Source organism: Ziziphus jujuba, chromosome 7, assembly GCF_031755915.1.
Source record: "Ziziphus jujuba cultivar Dongzao chromosome 7, ASM3175591v1".
NCBI lineage: Eukaryota > Viridiplantae > Streptophyta > Magnoliopsida > Rosales > Rhamnaceae > Ziziphus > Ziziphus jujuba.
The window spans coordinates 15447703-15472157 of NC_083385.1; the positions used below are offsets into that span (position 1 = coordinate 15447703).

Consider the following 24455-nt stretch of genomic DNA (forward strand, 5'->3'; position numbering starts at 1 on the left):
GGTACCATTTCAAAATCAACCATCAGAAAGTAGTAGTTATGCATATTGTCAACCAATAATGCAAGATCCATATGGTTGGCATATTAATAATTATATACAAAATTATCAGGGAGATATATATTTTCATAACTACTTTTTACATTTCACATCTTAAAATCAAAATGAAAAAGAAATCAATAATTTTCAACCATCTAGAAGTTCTATGTGGTATTAAGATGACATTTATGAACTACAATGTAATTGTAATAATCGTTTTATATATTTTAGTTAATAAATAATTTTATCCTATATATATATTTTGATATATTTTTATTAATAATAATTCATTTATGGTTATTAATGTTTATTATAAATCAATTTACTAAAAAAAATATAACATTTATTCAATATTTTAGCAAATTTTGTAATTAATTTGATAATTAATAGATTAAATAAGTTAATTTTAAAATTTCAATAAAAATTTTCACTTTTTAAAATAAATTTTTATTATTTTTTATAATTTTTTATCTATATTTGATATTTTTTTATATTTTTATAAAAAATTTTATATTTTAAATTTTTAATATTTTCATAAATATTGATTTTTATATTGATTTTTTAAACCTTAAGTAGAAGTGCACATTTTAGCTTTCCTGTTGATTTGTTTTAGTGTCCCGCCTTTATTATTATTAGGTGCAATGTTTTTCGTTCTGACTTTTGACACCCCATTCGTTGTTCTTTTCACTGTTGGTTATTTCTCCTTTTCTTCTCGGTAAAACCTCAAAATAAATTTACCATTTTTTTTTTTTTATGAACACAAAAAATTTACCAATTTGTGTCTTCCTAAAGAGTTTAGTTGCAAGTTTTAAAAAAAAATATTAAATACTACATGGAAATTCGTAACATATAAAGTTGTTTTCAATTTATTTTTATAATGAATAATAATTAAAAAATATATGCCAAATGTAAAATTATTGGAAAACAATAATTCAACAAGTGATTAGTAACTTATTCATTTGAATAATATTTAGAGATACAAAATAAATATATTAAGAATTTTTTCATGTTAATATTTAGTTGGTTTTATATTTATCCTTTAAGAATCCAATTATCCATAACTAGGTTAATAATATATTAACCAATAAAATTTTAACATAATTTTTTTGATACACATTTTGATATATTTAATTGGTATACATAATTTTATTATATTTCTTTATATGCCAAGTAAGTTGGAAACATCGTATCCTCCTAGATTTGAGATAAGAATTTTTTATATTAAAAATTATGTATTGATATTTAATTGATTTTATATTTATCCTTTAAGTATTCTAAGTTAAATAATATATTAACCAATAAAATTTCAACATTAATTTTTTGATACATATCTTGATATATTTAACTGATATATTTAATATTATTCTATTTCTTTACATGCCATGAGATAGTAAGTTTGAAACATCGATTCCTCTTAGATTTGAGACATCACGTTCTTTTTTTTTAAAAAAAAAAAAAACCCTTCAAATTGACAATACATATGTAATTCAAAGAAGCTAGTAACACATAAAATAAAGTTTTTTTCTTCTGTTGGTTTGTTCCAGTGTCCCACCTTTTTCATTAATTGCGTTCTATTTAGTTCGCACTCATTGTTCTTTCATTATCTTCTTTATCTGTCGTTTTCCCTCTTGCATAGATTAAAATAATAATAATAATAATAATATACAACTTGAAAATAACTTTACCATTTTCTTTTTGTGTACGAAAAAAAAAAAATTTATCAATTTGTGTGCTTTTAAGAGACTAGTTCCAAGTTTCAAAAAAACAATAAATTAGGATTTGAAATTATTAATGTACAGTTTCCTTTTTTAACTTTTTAATTTATTTCTGTAGTGAAGAATAATTAAATTGTATATGAAGATGTAGAAATATTAACATATTTCTGCTGCCATTGCAATCTTTTACGATATCCTTTCAAATAATATTTTTATTCTTTAAACCAATCAAATTATTGTACTCCAAAAAAAAGTTTTATTGATGCTAATTATCTTTAAAACTGTCCCACTTTTCAAATTAGTTACATTTTTACAAAAAATGGTAAAGTTCAAAATAACAATTTCGAGTGCACCGAAACAGAACAATAATTTTGCCTTATCAGGATGATGTGCAAAAGTGCCCATAAACCTGACACTGACTCTTATCTACCTAGTATCCCCACCAATTTGTAGTCCCATTTTTATATACATACAGATAAATATATAAATATATATATATATCTATATATATATATATACAAGATCTATAGGAGACATGCAGTGAATGCAATATTTCAAATCCAAAAATGGCCGACAAAGACGATAAGCTTCACATAGCAATGTTTCCATGGGTAGCATTTGGCCATATGATACCCTTCCTAGAGCTAGCCAAGCTCTTTGCCCACAAAGGTCACCGAATCTCTTTCATTTCCACTCCACGAAACATCGACCGCCTTCCCAAACTCCCTCCAAATTTAATCTCCACCATTGATTTTATCAAACTTCCATTGACACTCCTCGAAGACATCCCCGAAAATGCCGAGGCCACCATTGATATACCAGAAAGCAAGGTCCCTTTCCTCAAGAAAGCTTATGATTCTCTGCAACACCCAGTCACTCAATTCCTCCAAGTTTCCAAACCCGATTGGGTTTTCTACGATTTCGCTCCTTACTGGGTGGGTCCCATCGCAACCGAGCTAGGGATCAAAGCCGCTTTCTTTAGCATTATGACAGCGGCGCTCTTGGCTTTCCTAGGTCCCAGTTCGGTTCTGATGAACGACGGTGATGAACCAAGGAAGCTCGAGGACTTACTGGTCCCACCTAAGTGGGTTCCATTTCCTACCACGGTGTCGTTTAAGTACCACGAGGTGATGAAGATGGTAGCTAATCTTCAAGGTGATGATTCTGGCGTCTCGGATCTGTACCGTTTCGGTGCAGGTTTGAGAAACAGCGACATAGTGACGATGAGAAGCTGCTTGGAATTTGAACCGGAATGGCTTCGAGTGCTCGAAAACATCCATAACAAACCGGTTTTTCCGGTGGGACAGCTTCCTCCGTTACCGTCCGACGCGAACAGTGAAGAGGAAGACAATTCATGGAGGTCCATCAAAGAGTGGCTTGAGAAGCAAGGCAAAGGATCGGTGATTTACGTAGCATTCGGCAGCGAAGCGAAGCCGAGTCAAGACGAACTAACCGAGATAGCTCTAGGACTAGAGCGGTCTGAGTTACCGTTTTTCTGGGTGCTGAGGACCCGTCGTGGTTCGGCGGATACAGAAGAGGTTGAATTACCACAAGGGTTCGAGAAACGAACCAGAGGACGTGGCGTGGTGTATACTAGTTGGGCGCCTCAGATGAAGATACTGAGTCATGACTCGGTTGGAGGAGTTTTGAGTCATTCAGGTTGGAGCACAGTGGTTGAGGCGCTCATGTTTGGGAGACCTTTGGTTTTGCTTACTTTCTTTGCAGACCAGGGAATAAATGCTAGAGTTTTGGAGGAGAAGAAGATTGGGTATTCCATAACAAGGGATGAGAACGACGGGTCGTTTAGTGGGGGCTGCGTGGCTGAGTCATTGAAGATGGTGTTGGTGAAACAAGAAGGGAAGATATACAGAGACAAAGCTGTGGAAATGAAAGGATTGTTTGGAGACAGGGATAGACAGAGCCGGTATGTGGACAATCTTCTAGATTACCTCAAAGCCAATGGACCCGCCATGAGAGCGAAACATTGAGCTTGACAAGTTTGCAAATTTGAATTATTGCTTATGGTTTGGCGTTACTTGATTGAGTCTTTTTTTTCTTTTTATTATTATTATTATTATTTTAAAGCTTTTCCCTAAAGAAGAAAGGGACGTTAGATTGGGCCATCACTTTCCATATATAATATTAAGTACACCATATTGATATGCATGTTAAGGAGTACACCATTAAGATAATGCAATATTTATTTGTGAATTGACCATTCTCTGTTACCGTGCTTCCCGTTAAATCCAAATATCGTCTAACAAATTTTTATTTGTATTCTTTTATTTTAAGGTAAAATTTCTCATGAACAGTCAAAGCATCTCGAAGAGATTTTTTAAATCTACCATGTCCTTTACTTTGAAGTTTATTTGCATCGTTACCCCTGTTTTTTAGATTTAATGATAAGTTGCCCTCTTAACTTTTACTTTCTGCACCAATGCCCCCAAATTTATTGTTGTTAAATTTAGCGACAAGTGCCGTGCACGTTTGGACTAAAACGTCTGAAACAGGGGCAATTATGTCATCCTGTTCCTCCATTTAACTGCCTTATTATTATTATTTTTTATCCCACTACTCAGCTCATTCTTTTCTATGTGTTTTCTTTAGAAGTGATTGGGAGTATTTTTCAGCCGTTTTAAGTAACCATTAGTCCCTTTTTTTTTCTCCCTCAATTTTGTCAACATTCAATTATAAAAATTGGAATAATTGCGTGGGGTACCCCCTTTCAAGAGGGGGTCCAGCAGGGCCTACAACAGAAGGAAAATCTAAAGAAAATCCAAAACAACCATCTAAATGTGTCTAGGAATAAATAATACCTCTGATTTCGTAACCATCTTCTAATATAACGAATCTTTATCATTCCATACTTTCGGTTTATAGTACCTACCATCTCATAGTATAAGTCATCTTGATCAAGCTCAAGCAAACGGTACCATGCATTTGGAGCATCAGACAGAGTTCCATTCTCTTGGTGCAATAACTTTTGTTTTCTCATAAAAATATGTCCAAAGCGAGTGTGAAAAAGAAGATGATCAAAATGAAATCAAACTTAGATAAATCAACAACCAAGAGGTGTAAGAAAGTGAGAGAAAAATTACCAGAGGCATCCATAGTTAAATACAGTACCTTAAGCGGGGACAGAGAATGGAGGTCAATGGCTACAAAAGAAAAGAGGGATATAAGTGTGATACTGGAATTGCAAGTCAGCCGTTGTGAAAACAAAATCATAGAGTCCAAAACCAAGAAAGAAACTGAGTGAAAAAATAAAAATAAAAAAATATAATAAAAAGTTGGCTAAAATGGATAGGTAACGTTTACGTTCTTTAATTAATATGATGGACATGACAATGGATACTATCTTCTTTTGTTGCACGCATTGTGCCATAAAAATAATAAATCAAACCGACATTATTTTAACATCTTGATTTGGCGAATAGAAAAACCTTATTATTCTCATAACAGATTACACAAATAGAAGCTGTCTCAAAACCTTCACAAGGGAAACTTCTAAAATTACTTATTGTTGAATCATGATCGTTGATCTATTTATTAATCTCATCATCATTGAAGACGTGGTACTATCATAGTAGGATTCATATCTTGTGCCATTTAAATACTCAAACCAAAGCATAAGGAGACAAATAGAGAGAGAACTAAAGGTATGTGTCATTTAAATATTGACAATCAGAATCAAACTGAAGGGCCATCTTGTAAGATTGAAATAGGTCACCTCTTAGTAACACATAGACAGATGCAAACAACAAAAAATATATATAAATGGATAATTTTAGTCCAAAGCAATATATATATATATATATATATAGTTATAAGCAGAAAGTATGGACTTAGATTCAGATATACAATTTATTTTCCTTTTTTTTATTTTTTTATCCGAAGATGTTCTAAGTAATTTTCCCTCCCCATAGACAAATTTGTTAAAGTAATAATGTTTGCAAATCGCAATACCAATATTGTAACACCCCATCTCGAAGTACATCGGAAATTTTTTTTACGTTGATAGAGGTTGACCGGATTTGACTACCGTTGACCGAGAGGGGTCAAATTTGACTTTTTGATCTGGATGGAATTTCTCTTTGACTGGGGTATCGTTGCAAAGTATGCATCAATCCGAGTCCATAGACTAGTAGCACATTGAAAACGGAGCTACCGTTTGAAAGTTATGGGCAAAACGAATTGAGATATGAACTGTCCAAGGGGTGTCAGAGTTGACTTTTTGTTCATGCAAAATTAAGTTTTGACTCTTTCACGGTTGTGAAGTACTTGTTGATACGAGTTTATAGACTAGTGGCACGCCCAAAACGGATATGTGGTTTACAAGTTATGGATCTGTAAATTTTTTTTATACTGTATTATTTTAATATTATTATATATATATATTTATTTTCATTTTCTTTTTTTTTCTTTTTTTTTCCTTTTCCCCACGTGGGAAAATGCCCCATGGGCTTCTTTTTCCTTTCTTCTTCTTCTTCCTTCTTCTCCTTCTCTCTTCATTTCTCCTTCCCGTCAATCTCTCTCTCTCCTTGCTGCATCTTTTTCGGCCATCGGATGGCTACACGGGCCAGCCACCGGTGAATCCCAGCTGTTAGCGAGCTCAGCTGCCAAGTTTGGCGGCCGGCCAACCGGTGATGCACCCAGATTGGCGGCTGAAGCCGGCAGCAGCTCATTTTGTTTTTCTGGCGATTTCGTTGTTTTTCGACCAAGCTAGTCCAATTTCATACCCTATTCCCCTTATTTTGGACCTCCTGAGCTTGATTTTGAGGTCCATCGGCACGACAAGTTGAAGATCGGCCGAAAACTTCCGTCCACTTTCCGGCCACCTCTGGTCGAGTTGAGTCCAATGGAGATCGGTAACTTATTCCTCGTCCCCTTAGCTTTCCGTTGATACCTTATTCGTGAATTTTGGACACCGTTTGTGTTAGCCCCCGGGTATCGGGTATTATTTATCCGAATAAAATATTAATTATTTGATCCTGTGCAATATTGTTATTTTAGGAGTACGTGTGAGTCGTAGAATTGATCCTATGGAGAATCTTGGTTGGATTGCGTGCTCGAGATGAGTGACCCACCTTCAAAATTATTTTTGAGTGTTAAATTAATTATATTTTGGAATATTCTAATATTTGAATGTTTTTATTCTATGCTGATTATGTGATAAAATGTGAACTAGATGTTGATGCCAATATTTGAATAATTTGAAGTATATAATTTTTGACAAATTATGAAAATTTAGATTTTATGAAAATTTGATATTTAAAGAAATTATGATTTTAACATTTTGATTTATTGTTGAAATTATTGTGAGTTTATTTCAAGCAATGAATATGCATTTATATGGATTTATGGATTTTGGAATTTTTATGTGATTTAATTATATTTTGAATTTTGAGGAATTGAAGGAATATTTATTTTAGATTATTGTTAATTTCATTGATGGATTTGAAATTAATGGAATTTGTGCGATGGATTTATGACGATGATTTATAAAGGAATTGTGGAAAATTTACGGGTTTAATTGGATGGAATAAACTTGGTGGTATTTATGAGATTTTGAGGTTTGAAAAAATATATTGATTTTATGATTTTTAGATGCACCATGCACGTACTGGTGTTCTTTATACATGGATATAATTAGTGTGCAGGTGGATGTGGTGAATGTGCAGGTGGGTGTGAGTAGCGTACAAGTGATTATGGGGTTGTCCTGTGGTTGCCATCGGATGACGGTAGGCCACCCCTCCATGGCCGGGATGCCTGTTTGCAGCGGCGCGGTGGGACGCCACGTGACCGTATGCCAGTTTTTCTCTTTAACCTCCTGTCTGGCGGTGTTTGGGACACTGGGTAGCGTTGGCGCCACTGGTATATAGTGTGTGTATCAAATGATTTTTACGACGTGATTTTAATCATACAATATTTTAGAATTTTATTTAAATCAAAATGTTTTTTAATAGTGTTTTATAAATTAAATTGTTTTGGTATTCTAAATTGAGTTCTATTGTTAATTATTTGGTTTTATTTATTTATTTAAATATCTCATGGATCATTTTTGTTAATGTAAATTTTATTGTGTTTTCGTATTAATTGTTTACAATATTTTATTTCCAATTTAATATTTGTCATTAATCTTAAGATTTTTGGATTATTAATTTATTGTCTTTTATTTGCATATTATTAATTAAATAATTTTCTAGATTTTTGGGGCATAAAATATTGGGTTTTACGAAAATGTTTTAAAAATGAAACTTTTCCAACTGAGTGAATTGTGAGGCTTTTGAGGGAAAATATTATTTTTAACTACCTATTATTTATTTACTTATTTCTTATTAATCAATTAACTAAGTTATTTACCCTTTTATTTTTATTATTGTATAGTAGATTGGGTTACTCACTTAGATGATTAGCATATCATATTTTTAAATTCCGTTCCCTTAGGCCCAGGTTAGTTAACGTTGATTGTCCAGGGACGAGTTCGACGTCTTGGTTCATTGCCGAAAGTCCAAAAGGCTTTTCCTTTCATTTCTATCTTGTGCTATTTCTTTTTATCTTGTATTGTATTAAATTTCGTATTCAATTGTATTTGATAAGGCTCTGTATACTATTTGGACGATTATTTATTTAATTCTGCATTGGTTTCCTGTTATTTATTTGAAATCCTGTAAATTTCTGGTAATATTTTGTAGTAAAGTGGGAGGAATAAGGTGGTGCATTTAGAAGTGTGTTTTCAGTGCAGGAAAATTGTGGTAAATCCAACTCTTAGGGGAAGTTCTGCTGGATTTTCTATTGGAAGATCCGATAGGGTTTTCCTGAAATTAGGGCTTGTCTAGGGTTTCGATGAGGAATTTTGAACGGATCCTAACAAATATCCTGGGAAAATGCAAGATTTGTACACTCTGAAATCTGATTCTGCTCCTAACACATAACCCTTCAAGGCCTCTCAAATTCTCTTACACAGAGATCAATGCAAGTAGAAAAATCCATAAGTTCATCAGTAATTGCTGTAATGGAGGCCCATATTCTACAACCAAACATAGAAACTTTGTTTTCAAACTTAAATACATGAAGCACATAAAAAAAAAAATAAAAAATCATAATTCACTTGCAAAGTTTTCCACATTTTCAGAGATGAGGAATGCTAGGTGCAATAAATTAATAAGGTAATGTAATTTTTTTAGCTCAATTAAAAGAAGATACCGATTAAATAATGTTGAATAAAAAATAATAAAACATAACTTATTTCAGTAATTGATACATACATTCTATTTTATTACACTAATATTTATAATATTTGATTTTTCAAGTATCATATAAAATATTTTACTTTAAGATATTATTTTTCTAATATTTTCAGTAATTTGCTTTATGTAAATACTTATTATTCACAAATGAAAAGTAAATGTTAGTTGTTTTGGTTTTTGCAATAAAAATAAAAATATTTGTTAATTTTAGTTTATTGGTATTTTCTTTTTTATTTATACTAAAGAGTAAAAAATTTAATATATAAAATCAATGTAAATTGAATATCATTAGAAGGAATCATAATATTGTAAGAGAAATGCCAGATGAATTGCAGAAAATATTTTATACAGTTTCATAAAGTTTAAATTTCCATAATATTCTTAGTCATTGTAGACTCACTTTTCTCTTCTACTTCACACATCTCCATCTTCCATCTTCACCTGCTTTTCCGTTGGTCGAGGAGATCTTTCTCCTCATCGTCAATTCCACTATTAAATGGACAAAATTCCATTTTTGCTCTATTCTTATTCTTCTTCAAGTATTGATGGTGGTTCTTAACCTTCTCCCTCCTTTTGCTAAACTTTCTCTCGGTGGAAGATTAACCGTGGAATGACCATTATATGACCATCTCGTAAGCAAAAACAAAAACCATTAAGTAAGTTTGCACTTATACAAGGCTACAAAAAAAGTTTGCACTATACAAGGCTACAAGAAAAGTTTGCACTTATACAAGACTACAAGAAAAAGATGGCTTTCCATCTAAAGACATGTCTTCCAAAAACAATCAAAGTGGAAGCATGTATGTTATTAATTGGTGTTCTGTAGGTGAAAATCTATGGGTCGTATGTAACCAGAACCATATACTACTAAAGTAGTTTTGGATAAGAATCCAATGCAATTCTAGAATCTCTTTAATACACAAATCAAACTTTTGCAGTTATGAAAATGAGAGTGATATGCATGTCAAATTTGGGCATTTATTAATATTTTTTATTCTGCTCTATAATAATATGAGTGATCATTCAACTCGGATGTGGACCTATCAACTCAGGTTTGGAGCTTTAGTTTAGATTATGAATTGTCAGCTAGGAGATATTAGTCGCATATATAATTACTTATAACCGAACATTTTTTTGATGCAAACTTTATCTGAATTATACTAATAATTGGGAGGACTCAACCAATAAAATAAGTTTTCTTCATTTAGATCATGAGAATGACTGGTTTTACAGTGGTTCTGTTTGAGCATTATATCAGCAAGTTCAGACACATTATATTACATGGTTCTTGCATTATATATATCTAGTAAATATTTAAAATTCTATATAATGAATACAGTTGTAATATATATTTGATTATATTATATTATATAAATCATGCAGTTGGGTAAGAAGCTTGCATAGCAATGCCACAGAGGTCTCCCTTTGCTTTAACATCCCTTTGCATCCTTATGTATCCTTCTTCACCCCATTGTGTTCCCCATGAGTTTTTCACCAGCCAATACTTGGCTCAATCCTCACTCGTCCCATATCCAACATCTGCAACACCATGGTCTAGTTCTGTTCCACAGCTACCTGTGAACACACTGCTCGAATAAAACTGAAATTCAAACCCATCCTCACTCGTCCATCAAACCGCCCTCACAGGCTTGGTCATCACTGCTCTTGTCACAGTCAACAGCATCATCTGCAGTCACAGTATACAGTAATTGCATACCAGCAACACCAAAGTATGTATGTTATTGCAAATTTCATTGTCATATATTTCACTACTAATTTCATTGACTGTCATCTATTTTGTGCTGTCTTATATTGCTCTGTCACTTCCATTTCCAATTGAGTCAATTAAAAAAAAATAAAATAGAATCTGGAAAACATATATAGCACAAATAGATTAATGCATTGCAATATTAATATAGAGAACAACATTTAGCATAAAATGATACACAATAACATTCATACGAAGTACAAATAAAAATTAAAAAAAAATGATTAAACAATTGTCAATTACAGTTACATGTAAAATATGAAAACTACATGGGACTCATAACATGTAACTTTTAACTAACAATTGCTTAAGAAAAACAAAGTCAAGGATTATTTTTAGATCTTCTTGCAATGATTTCACTTTGACAACGTAGAAAAAAATCTGCTTGCATTTTAGACATTCCACTTGTATTCATCATCATTATCCTTTCATCTTTTCTTCATTTGTTCCAATTTAAGCTTTTCTTGCTCATAAACAAGCCTCTCTTGTTCTTGGTTATATATTTTTTCAAATATTTCTAACTTCTTCTCATTGCATTGTTTCTTCTCTTCCCTTATATCTTGTACGATATTTATGTATGAACTTGAAGAATCATTTCCAAAGTCTCTGCTATTCCTTTTTTTTCTTTCTTTTTCAGGTTTCCTTCCCGGTGGTTTATCTATATTCACATAGCTAGGATTTAGGATGTCATCATCTTCATGATTCATATGAGTAGTCTTTGGAGTTGGACAAGAGGGGGCAACAGGGGAAGAGCTTTTGGATTTATTTTTCATTGGTTTTTACTTTTGGCAATCCTCCAACCATTTTGGTTGGTATCTCAATATGTTCCAACAATGTTCAAACTGGAATGGAGATTTACCTTTATTCAACTCTTGGTAAAGTAGTTTTGCATTAGCAATATGAAAAATTAAAAAAAGAACTCAAGTAATATATATACAACAAAATAATAATAAATATTTTTTATATGTAAATCATAAATACCTTATCTTGTTCATTGACACCACTTTGATGTCTAGATTCTATCTGGGCATAACATCCACAAAATTTATTTGTAACCAACTGAATTGTTGACCAACAGTTAATCAAAGAAATTTGTGTATGCTCTGAAGCAAAAGTCTTGTGCTTGTGAAAATATTCCCACACCCATGACCAATAAGACTTGTGTTTCTATTCATTTCCTCGTATTGCATCCAAACTGACTTTGAGCCATGCTGAAACAATGAGAAGATCTTCTTCCATTGCAAAGTTACCACCTCGTGATTTTTTAGAATTGGATTTTGATGGAGTACACACTTGAAAATTTTGAGTATTGAACAAAGAATATTGATCATCAGAGTTGGAAGGTTGGGTTGAAAATTGGGGGGTCTCATTGGAATTAAGATGTAGATTTCCATAGCTATCAGTATGAAAATCCATGTTTTTAAGGGGAAAAAAGAATTACGAGCATGAATATATATAGACCCATGTGCAATAAATTTATGACCGTTGAGATGAGAAGAAGTTTTAAATATATTCAACTGAGTAGTTAAGGCAATGGGAAGAAAAAATAAATAGCAAGTAAAATATATTATAGTGGTTTTGAAATTTGATCATTATTCAAAAAAAAAAAATATTTTTGACTAAGCCCAGTCCAAGATATTGTTCTCTTTAGCCCAGCACCTGGGCCTCAAGGTTTTATAGTCAAAACGCGTCTTGGAAGTAAAGGGAGGCACACGCTTATAAGACGCTACTTACTGCCCTTTACAATCGATGTGGGATATAGCACCTATATCCCTCATTGCTAGCCCAGGCTCAACCCATATCAAGATATTGTCCTCTTTGGCCCAGACCGTCGGGCCTCAAGGTTTTATACTCAAAACGCGTCTTGAAGGGAAAGGTAGCTTCACACTTATAAGGAGTCATACCTTATCCTATCCAACCGATGTGGGATATTGGGATTGACGCACCCATCCTTTCCCCTCCCGGGGACCAGAGTCCGTCCTGGCACATCGATCCGGGTTAGGCTCTGATACCATTGCTAGCCCAGGCTCAACCCGCATCAAGATATTGTCCTCTTTGGCCTAGTCCGTCGGGCCTCAAGGTTTTATACTCAAAACGCATCTTGAAGAGAAATGTAGCTTCACACTTATAAGGAGTCACACCTTATCCTTTCCAACCGATGTGGGATATTGGGATTGACGCACCCATCCATGATGGACAATATCTTGATGCGGGTTGAGCCTGGGTTAGCAATGGTATCAGAGCCATAAGTGTTCCAATCTATGTGCTTGCTTCTTCTTTTAGCACCCGTAGAGTGCTATATCTATATAATTGCTTCATTTCCATATTTTTAATTCTTAAACCTTTATACCATAGATTTATTCTGAGTCTTGTCTACCTTTTAGTTTGCTATTTTGCTATCTTTGTTTGTTCGTAGTTAGCCAATTGCTTTATCAGAGTGCTATCCAGAGACCGAAAGCTGAACAGTAAGTCCGTGGTGTCTAAACAGTAAGACCCGAGGTGAGGGCGTGAGAGGAGCGGCGTGAGAGGTCTAGGAAGAAGGATAGAAGGGTAAAGTGAAAGGTTAGTGAAAAACAGATAGTTGAATAGAAGGGTAAACTAAAAAGATTAGATTAAGGTAAAGAATAGATTTATTTATAAAGATTTAAATTTAAAAATTTTGAAAATGGAAAGATTATTTAGGTCTAATTCTTCTTCGAGTTCTAGATTAAGTACTAGCTCTAGGTTGCCATCACTTAGTGGTAGTCAAATACCAGACATAGTAAATGAAGAACATATTAGTTATCCATCAACTAGTGAGTCTGTCAATTCTGATTGGAATATACCCTCAGTTTCCCCTAATAATATTTATTATCATAAATCATGGTCTTTATCTTCATTCAAATCTGAATCACACATTAAAACTGTCGAACAAGTTTATACTATTAACAAATCAAATGAAACCTGCCAACTAATCAATAAATCAAACATTAATCAACATTTAAGAGATGGTCATAAGTTTATGCACATAGGATTAGTCCAAATAGGGATAAAACCCCTTACTAAATTAGGAACTAATTCATCCATTCTCTTGTGTCTTAGAGATGCAAGTTTTAAAGAATTTAATCAAAGTGTTTTTGGAGTAATAGAAACTAGTTTATGTAATGGTCCTATTCATTTTGACTGTTATCCCAATTTTCCAGTCAGTTTAACAGATCCATGCATATTAAAAGTATTAACACTTAATTAAAAAACTTCGGGTTATAACTTCGACGAAGGTCGTCAACCCTTAGCTTTAATTTACAGAATACATTATAAAGTCTCAGGAACTAATATGAACTTTAGAGCAAAACAACATAATGCTAAAGGTCATACTATGTTAATCCAGAGTCAAAATCAAGACTTAAATATTCAAATTCCTAGATTAATCAAATGGTCAGAAGTTGATTTACCCTCTGATTGGGTATTAACAGATGTCCAAAGTCCAACCCCTATTCAAAATATTTTAACCAATACTGAATCTATCTCACAGTCTGACGATGGATCAGTTAGAATCACTTTTGATAGAAAATCAAGATCTAATCAACACATAGGTGAAACTTCTTCCAGAAAATCCCTTAGTAAACCAATCATAGAATCAATCTCTTCTGATACTATATCACAAAGAGATAAAGAAATAGAAAAAGAATTACAAAGAATCAAAATTCAAGAATTAGAACAACAATTACACAAATTAAGATTAGATAATCTGAAATTAAAATCAATTCACCACACTAGACAGGTTAGTCAACCTCGTTACAGTGATGAAGAATCAATACAATCACCCACAGCTTCAGATTTTTTAGATCACCAATTAAATACATTAAGTACACCATTCAAACCTAGTTGGAATAAATTAAACAAAGAAGTCAAAACTATAAAAAATTTAGATAAATTAATCAAGTACCATGAAACGTATAATAAAGAACAAAAAGCTCAAATCTTAGCTAGTTGGAAACAGACAATGATCACACTTAAAAAAGATATATTGTTTTTTGAATATTTAGAAAAATATCATTATCACCCTTTAAATAAATTTAACATTATAAAAAATACACCAATAAAACAATCAAAAGTAAACACACCAATAAAACAATCAACAGTTGAGTCAAGCTACAAAAATACAATCACACCTTCTCCTGTTTCTACTATAGAATCATCTTTTAATCATCCTAGCCTAAATACCCTAGATAAACCATCCCAAGAAAATCAAAGACCATCCTCTAGTAAAGATACTGGAGACATTAGAGCATTGAAAATGCAGAAAAATAAGTGTCTTAAATGTAAACAATTTGGTCACCTTAAACATAGATGTCCTAATCAATATTCAAATCAAACTTTAAAATATTTCGCTGAACTTCCTTTTCATGATCCTAGTCCTCCACCACTCTGTAAAAAATCAAACCAACCACCTCCTTCAGAACCTAACAACAAACCAACCCAAGATTTAATTCCCATAACCATTCAAGATTTACAATCCGAATCCAAAACAATCAAAAATGAAATAAAAGAATTAAAAATTCATCCTGAATCTAATCAACTCTTATACCCACAACCTACACCTAGAAAATGGCACATTAAAATCACAATAATCATTCAAGACTTCCAATTAACCACAAATGCCCTTTTAGACTCAGGTGCAGATTTAAACTGTGTCCAAGAAGGTCTTATACCCAGTATCTATTATATCAAAACAAAAGAAAAATTAAATTCTGCCAATGGCAGTAAAATGGATTTAAAATATCAAATCAATCAAGCTCATATTTGTCACAAAAATGTTTGTTTTATAACATCTTTTGTTCTAATAAAAAATTTAATAGATCCAGTCATATTAGGCACTCCTTTTCTCTCTTTACTATACCCATTCATCATACACCATGATGGACTATCTAGTCAACTCTTAGGTGGAACCATCAAATTCAATTTTATACCCCATAATCACACCTCACAAGAAAATTCTACCAATCACATTCAAAATAAAACTAAACATTTACAATATTTACAAGAAGAAATCAAATATAAACATATAGAAAATCAATTATCTCAGTCTTGTCTTCAAAATCAAATTGCTGAATTTCAACAAATCCTAATCAGTGAAATTTGTGCAGATAACCCTAATGCCTTCTGGCATCGGGCTAAATATATTGTTAAATTACCTTATATAAAAGACTTTGATGAAAAGAATATCCCTACTAGGGCCAGAGCTATTCAAATGAATCAGGAATTAATGGAATACTGCAAAACTGAAATCAATGATCTTTTAAATAAAAAATTAATTCGTCCTAGTAAATCCCCTTGGTCTTGTTCTGCTTTTTATGTTCAGAAAAATGCTGAATTAGAAAGAGGATCTCCTAGATTAGTAATCAATTATAAACCTCTAAACAAGTGTCTTCAATGGATTAGGTACCCTATTCCAAATAAACAAGATTTAATCAAAAGACTTAATCAAGCCACTATTTTTTCCAAATTTGATATGAAATCAGGATTTTGGCAAATAGAAATCAATGAATCAGATAGATATAAAACTGCTTTTGTTACCCCATTTGGCCATTACGAATGGAACGTAATGCCTTTTGGTCTAAAGAATGCTCCTAGTGAATTTCAACACATGATGAATGATATATTTAATCAATATAGTCATTTCACCATAGTTTATATTGATGATGTCTTAGTCTATTCACAATCAATAGATCAACATTGGAAACATTTAAAAATCTTTTTAAACATAATCAAAAAACATGGTTTAGTTGTTTCTGCTTCTAAGATCAAACTATTCCAAACTAAGATCAGATTTTTAGGTTTCAATATTTACCAATCACAAATCACCCCTATAACTCGAGCCATAGAATTTGCTAATCACTTTCCTGATGAAATATTAGACAAAAATCAATTACAAAGATTTTTAGGATCTTTAAATTACATTGCTGATTTTTACAACCATTTAAGAATCAAATGTAAACCCCTGTTTGAAAGGTTAAAATCAAATCCTCCTCCTTGGTCTTCCCATCATACCAATCTTGTAAAACAAATCAAAACTCATGTCAAAACCCTTCCTTGTTTAGGCATTCCTTCTCCTAATTCATTCAAAATTGTCCAAACCGATGCCTCTGAGCTTGGCTTTGGAGGAATCCTACTCTAACAAATCACTCCTGAATCACCAGAACAAATAGTCCGTTTCCATTCTGGAACCTGAACATCTTCTCAGATCAATTATAGTACTATCAAAAAAGAAATTTTATCATTAGTATTATGTATATCAAAATTTCAAAACGATTTACTTAATCAAAAATTTTTAGTTCGCATTGACTGTCAAAGTGCTAAATATATTTTAGAAAAAGATGTTCAAAATCTTGCTTCTAAACAGATTTTTGCCCGATGGCAAGCTATTTTAAGTGTCTTTGATTTTGACATTGCATACATAAAAGGTAATCAAAACTGCATTCCTGATTTCTTAACCAGAGAATTCTTGCAGGAAAAAACTCCTCAATTAAGACTTCTCAGTTTAATCATGCCTCCTAGAAAAAAGGGGTCATCCACCCCAAAGGGATCATTCATCCCTCTTCCTCCTAATCAAAATCAATCAAACCAACAGGGATCATCCATCCCTCTTCTTTCACAACCACACCAATCATCCCCAAATAAAAACCCCCCAAATGAGGATCACACACCCAAAAATCAATCCATAATTCCTATTGAATCAACTCACTTTCCACATCCTATTCCAATCAGTCAAATTAATTATCAAACAGCTTTAACCAAACCTTATAATCCTTACAGTCTGGTTCCAAGCCAGCCATTTACTCCCCTTAATCAATCTCAATCAACTCCTTATTTTGACATTGCCAAAAAACTTTTATTTTATGTTGAGCCATCCCTTCGAAAGCTTCCCACTGCTTCCCATATTATTAATCAATATTTACCCCATAACTTTCATTTTATTCCTAAATTACCTGGAATCACTCTCAAATACTACACTGCTATTTTAAACCATACCCGATCAGCAACAATTACCCCTCTTTTTGATAAAAACAATAATCAGACCGTAATCTCCCACAAATTTTGGATCAACAAGATCGTTACCCTTGAAGAATGGAATCAACCTGCTTATCAATCAAAGAAAATCACTTATCCCGGTGATATTCCCATGATCCTTTATACATATAATTATTATGATTATATTGATGCTTGGGAATATATTTTTCTACACCAAAATGAATCATTTTCCCATTCCTGGTTCATTGGTTGGGATTCAAAATTTCCTCGAAATTATCCCAGCTGGTTTTTCCAGTGGTGGTGTGACCATGGTTCCATTAAAGACCATCTTCCATCACAAATTCAAAATTTAATCACTCATTTTTCTAAACACTATAAAATCACTCATAAAGAAATAGGTTTTCCTATCGAATTAATTTTTATATCAAAATATAAAGTCTCTTGGATATTCAAATGGCAATATTCTAGAGAACAAGGTATTGTACACCGAATACATTCAATCAAATGGTGGGACAAATGGAATTTTGACCGAACCCATAAAATGGTTATGGATGAATTTCCTATTTCTCCACCCAAAGCAATTAAATCATCTTCCAGCCAAACTTCTAGCAAATCAACCAGATCAAAGAAAGAAATGCTGGCCCATATTCAAAAATTAATTGAAGAAGTAGATCAATTATCAGATGAATCAGACACTTCTGATGAAACTACTAGTCAACCCAAAGCAGAATCATCCAGCTCAAAATCAAAAGGCCTATTTGGACCATCCACTAGATGGGCAAATTATCAAGACAGTCAAGACCCTTATGATTTAGGCTCTGACTAAATCATAATCAACATCAGGAATCTCTGACTTGTCAGAATTCCTATTAATCAAGCAGATCACGAGACTTTACTGTTCAAGACTATTCATGAATAGTAAAAGGAGCCGAAAGCAGATCACTATTCACTGACAGATCACTGTTCAATCAACTGTTCACAGACAGAATCATTTCAATCAACAGGAGCTGCACATGCAACCCAAGTCCTCCTTTGCCTATTTAAAGGAGCCTCATTTCCATTTGTAATCAAGTTAATTTTTTGAGAAGTTTGTAATTGGAGCATAACGGAGCTAGAGAGAGTTTAGAGAGTTTCTGGCAGAGTTTCTCCTCTTTCTTCAATCTTCTTCTTCTCCATTACACTTCTGTAATCAACTTATTTATCTATTTATTCTGAGTGTGAGTGCTTGTAACACTGGTTCTTCGTAATCAAGTAAGCATTCATATTTATCAATCATATTTTAATTTAATTATTTTATTTATATTGCTTGGCTGGTTATACCGCCTTTAATATTATTATTATTTAATTATTTTCATTTAATTACATTTAATTTCATTCATTTAATTACATTTAATTTACTTTAATTTCATTCTTGGCTGGCTTTGCCGCCTCTATATTCTTTTCTTTTGTCATTTTCATTTCCTTCTGCATCATATATCCATACTCTGTCTCATCCATATCTGTTCTTCATATAACACTCTGTATCAGAGCCATAAGTGTTCCTATCTATGTGCTTGCTTCTTCTTTTAGCACCCGTAGAGTGTTATATCTATATAATTGCTTCATTTCCATATTTTTAATTCTTAAACCTTTATACCGTAGATTTATTCTGAGTCTTGTCTACCTTTTAGTTTGCTATTAGCTATTTCTGTTTGTTCGTAGTTAGCCAATTGCTTTACTAGTATGTTACCTGAGACCGAAAGCTGAACAGTAAGACCGTGGACCAAACAGTAAGACCCAAGGTGAAGGCGTGAGCGGAGCGGCATGAGAGGTCTAGGAAGAAGGATAGAAGGGTAAAGTGAAAGGTTAGTGAAAAGCAGATAGTTGAATAGGAGAGTAAATTAAAAGAATAGATTAAGGTAAAGAATAGATTTATTTTATAAAGATTTATTTATTAAAAATTTAAAAATGGAAAGATTATTTAGGTCTAATTTCTCTTCGAGTTCTAGATTAAGTACTAGCTCTAGGTTGTCTTCACTTAGTGGTAGTCAAATACCAAATATAGTAAATGAAGAACATATTAAATACGAATAAGGTAATTTGGTATAGTTTTATACCAAATAAGTTAGAAGGAAATTTTACATATTAATTTTTCAAATTAAATATATAGAAAGTTTTTTGATGATGGTCAAGGTAGTGTTTCATTGTTTCTCGTGCAGAGAGTTTGAAAAGGCATGACATTTCATCTTGGAATTCGCAAAAATAGGTTACTCATTCTGTGAGGGCTTGCCAGTACAAGAATGCGCATGTAATATGGGAGATGCTAAACCAAATTGAACGAAAAGCCCAAATAAAAATGGTTTTTGGAATTACTTCGACTGGGCAAGGAGTGCTAAATCGCTTCGCTGCAATTTTTAGTTTATGCATTTTAATGGAAATTCTGGTTGATCAAACAAAAATATTAATGGTGGTTTTAGGGAGCTAATTGGGTTTATGAAAAAATTAGTGTGAAAAAAAATAGAGAAATGGTGATTATCAAAGAGAAAGAATGATGGCAAATGAGGTAGATAGAGGGGTTGAGGAAGAAAGAGTAAAAATAAATAAATAAATAGAGTTATTTTGATTATTTAAAATTTTATGAAACTGTATAAAATCTATTTGTATTCTAAAAAAAACTTAAAAAAATTACCTCTGTATTATAATTGTTTGCAATTACTGTTAAAAAATAATAAAAATATGATAATTTAAAAAACAATGAAAACAGAAACCAAATATAGTGCTCGTTAGTTGGTTTGTATTAAAATTAAAATAAGACAACTTATATTTCCGATAAACACTCTTAATCAAACCATAAAAAGAAAAGATCAAAATCAAATAAAATACATACCTCAAACGGCGACGGGACGGGAGTGATGGCAGCATAGAGTTCTCAGAACGTTCTGATTGAAGAAGATTTAGAGTGAGAAAAGGACTTGGAGGAGAGAGACAGCAACATAAAGAAATAGGGCAAAAATATATACTTATTAACCGGCAAACTGGCAGACAGAAACCAGAAGAAGAAGCTACGGAGAGGAAAATAGAAATAAGGTAGGATTAAAAGAGGGGAAAATCGGTTTCGCCAAAATTTCTTCACTAATTTGTCATCAATGGCTAAAAAAATTAAAAAAAAAAAAAACTGATTTGGCATTAGTATTTTTCCGTGTCTTTCGTAATGCCAACGTAATTTTTTTTACGTAACTTTTTTGTTTTCGATTATTTGACCAATATCCACTTTATTTCAAATATATATATATACAGAAATGGTACATATGTATATAGTATATAATTCATAATTTCCACATATCAAAAATTTTTGATACATATGATCGATGTGATGGGATTGATTACAATGTTTTGGTTTTATTGTGATGTTTTAGGTGATTATATTTGTCTATTTGAAAGATAGATAAGGTTAAAAATGTAATTAACACAAACTTGTCAAAATTTAACGGATAGTTTGATATTTTCCATTTAATGTGATGTATTGACCGTAATCTGTAGTAGTGATTTATAATTATTAGATCAACAGACAATATATATATAGTTTTTCTTTTGCAATACCAACGGATAAGATTAATTGCTGGCTCTTTAGTATTTTTGATAATATTGATACACTATTTAGTTTGAGTCGTGGTTTGAGGATGACTCTGACTGGCTTCTTCATGTCATGCAAGGTGACGTAATTTCTGTTGGTTATTAATAATAAAGTTCTATTTCAAGTAAAAAAAATATTGATGCACCATTAAACAATATTCTTATTATTAGTATTATTTAAAAAAATAAATAAATTGAATTTTTTTTTCTTGAAATTAAATGAATAATGAAATCATGAAATTGAATATAACAAGTATTATTTTATTTTATTTTCCTGATCACTTGAAAATGACAAGTGGCATGGTTGAAAAATCAAACTTAATAATATTTTAATACCACCGATATCTGACAACTGACCTGGCTTCAGAGAAAATTGAAGACCCAAGAGGCGGCCACAAGATGAAAGCAAACTCATCCACGGAATGATGCTCTACACATTTTAATTACCATAAATAGTATTTTATTATATAAAATGTATAATAAAATTATAAAATTTAGATCCATAATATAAATTAACTTGGTAAAGGTACACAAACGTACAATGCATACACTGAGAAAAAGAGCATATTTTACATTTAGATGGCCGAGAACCGTAAGCTTCACATAGCATTGTTCCCATGGCTAGCTTTCGGCCACATGATCCCCTACCTAGAGTTTGCAAAGCTCATGGCTCAAAAGGGTCACCGTATCTCCTTCCTGTGCACTCCTCGAAACATCAATCGCCTCCCAAAACTCCCACCCAATTTGATAAACTTTGTAAGCCTGCCATTGCCACACGTTGAAGGTCTTCCTGCTGAGGATGCAGAGGCCACAGTCGATGTTCCGTACGACAAGATCCAATACCTTAAGAAAGCTTATGATGGTCTCCAAGAATCGGTGACCTTGTTCCTCCAATCTTCAAATCCCGATTGGATTCTCTATGATTTCGCTCCTTATTGGGTAGCTCCAATTGCATCAAGAATGGGCATAAAGACCTCTTTCTTTAGCGTATACACAGCCCCAGCTCTTGGTTTTATGGGACCCCCATCGGTTCTGAAGGGCGAGAGCAGTGTTAATTATGAAATCAGAACCAAGCCTGAGGACTACACGGTTCCTCCAAAATGGATCGATTTCCCAACAACGGTGGCGTTTCGTTACTTCGAGATAAAGCGGATATTCGACAGCATGTCCCCTAACGATTCGGGAGTTTCGGATGTATGCAGAACGGGGGCCGGAATCGAAAGCTGTGATGTGGTGGCCATTCGAGGCTGCATCGATTTCGAACCCGAATGGTTTCGGCTGCTACGAGATCTTTACAACAAACCGGTTTTACCAATCGGTCAGTTACCCCCAGCTGGTGATCAAAATGATCATAACAGAGATGATGAAACAGAGACAGAGACGATGACTTGGTTGACGATGAAGAGTTGGTTGGACAAGCATGAGAAAGGTACTGTTGTGTACGTTGCATTCGGAACCGAAGCGAAGCTGGGACGCGAAGAAGTTACTGAGATAGCTGTTGGGTTGGAAAAGTCTCAATTGCCCTTCTTCTGGGTGCTAAGATTAACTCAAGCAGCCATTTTACCGGAGGGGTTCGAGGAGCGAATCGAAGGACGTGGGGTGGTGTGGAAGACTTGGGCTCCTCAGCTGAAGATTCTAGCTCACGAATCGGTCCGGGGACACTTCACTCACTCGGGGTGGAGCTCTGTGGTTGAGTCCCTTCGGTTTAAGAGAGCTTTGATACTGTTACCCTTGATTGCAGACCAAGGAATAAATGCTCGGATTTTGGAAGAGAAGAAAATGGGTTATAGCGTACCAAGAGACGAGCGAGACGGGTCGTTTACCAGCAATGCCGTGGCCGAGTCTCTTAGGTTGGTAATTAGACCTGGCAATTTGGATCATGACACGGCGACACGATTCGAAAACGACACGGAATAAATGGGTTTGGGTTTATTATAAATGGGTTCGGGTCATAATCGGGTCAACCCGTTTAACACGATTATTAATCGTGTCATTTTCGGGTTGACCTGTTTAACTCGAAATTGACCCGTTACGACCCATTTATTAAACGTGTCAGTTTCAACCCGACACAATTATATACCTATTACAACCCATTTAAATTTAATTTTAAATTAATATTTTATTACTAATATAATATTTAATAACTAAAAAATATTATAAATTAAAAATTTTATAAAAATAATTTTCTATTACTAATTTTTTAAAAACAAAAAATACATCTTTAATAAAACAAAAACATAAAAATAAAAATAAAATAAAAAAATTTTCGAGTTAATAGGTTAATTTTTGGATTAACGGGTTAATAGGTCAATTTCAGGTTAATGGGTTAATAGGTCAACACGACCCGTTAAAATAATCGTGTTAAACGGGTCGTGTCGTGTTGACCTATTTATAAACAGGTCGGGTTAGTGTTTTAGGTACCTGACACGATTAATAAATGAGTCGTGTTCGGGTTAGACATTTTTGACACGATTATTAGACGGGTTGACACGAACACGACCCACCAACCCGAATTGCCAGGTATATTAGTAATGGTTGAAGAAAATGGGAAAATTTACAGGGACAAAGTCAAGGAAATGAGTGGACTATTTGGAGATATGGACAGGCAAAACCGATACTCGGATACATTTCTGGACTACGTCAAATCCCATTAAACATTTTCAAGTGGGGAAAGATCCTTCAGTGGCTCCCACTTACAGTCCTATGTGGGATCCACTATATGGGACCCACTTGTTTTTGGGTGGGAGGTTTTATAGAACCGTTTAACAAAAGGGAGTCGTGCCATTTTAATTTTTATAAGCTCGAATGTTTTTCTCATTTTTAATTCCCGCTATCTTTGGAGTCCAATTTGGCCATATAATAAAGTTTTTTCTTTTTTTTTTTTTCTATTTTTCTTTTGGACTAGCTATATAATAAAGTTGATTTGGTAGAAAATACTGGCAGGTGGTTAATTAAATTTGTTGGTTGCTTAAAATTATTGGATGCACATAACTATAACTTTGGCCTTCGATATTATGAAGTTCGTTTTTGCATTAATACATCCCCATTTTACTTGATGCGTTG

General features: G+C 33.0%; 2 protein-coding genes across 2 annotated transcripts in view; both read left to right on the plus strand.

Moving 5' to 3' along the window:
* The first annotated feature begins 2080 nt into the window (after positions 1-2080).
* LOC107425044 (UDP-glycosyltransferase 91A1-like) lies at positions 2081-3962 on the plus strand. The gene has a single exon (XM_016034978.4). The coding sequence runs from the start codon at positions 2318-2320 to the stop codon at positions 3737-3739; it is 1422 nt and encodes a 473-aa protein (XP_015890464.2). The 5' UTR covers positions 2081-2317; the 3' UTR covers positions 3740-3962.
* Positions 3963-21872: 17910 nt separating this feature from the next.
* Positions 21873-24455, plus strand: part of LOC107435906 (UDP-glycosyltransferase 91A1-like) — a 108788-nt gene continuing 106205 nt past the window's right edge. The window contains exon 1 of the mRNA XM_060818748.1: positions 21873-23242. Within this exon, the coding sequence (XP_060674731.1) occupies positions 21972-23242 (1271 nt within the window). The 5' untranslated portion in view covers positions 21873-21971. The remainder of the gene's footprint in view (positions 23243-24455) is intronic.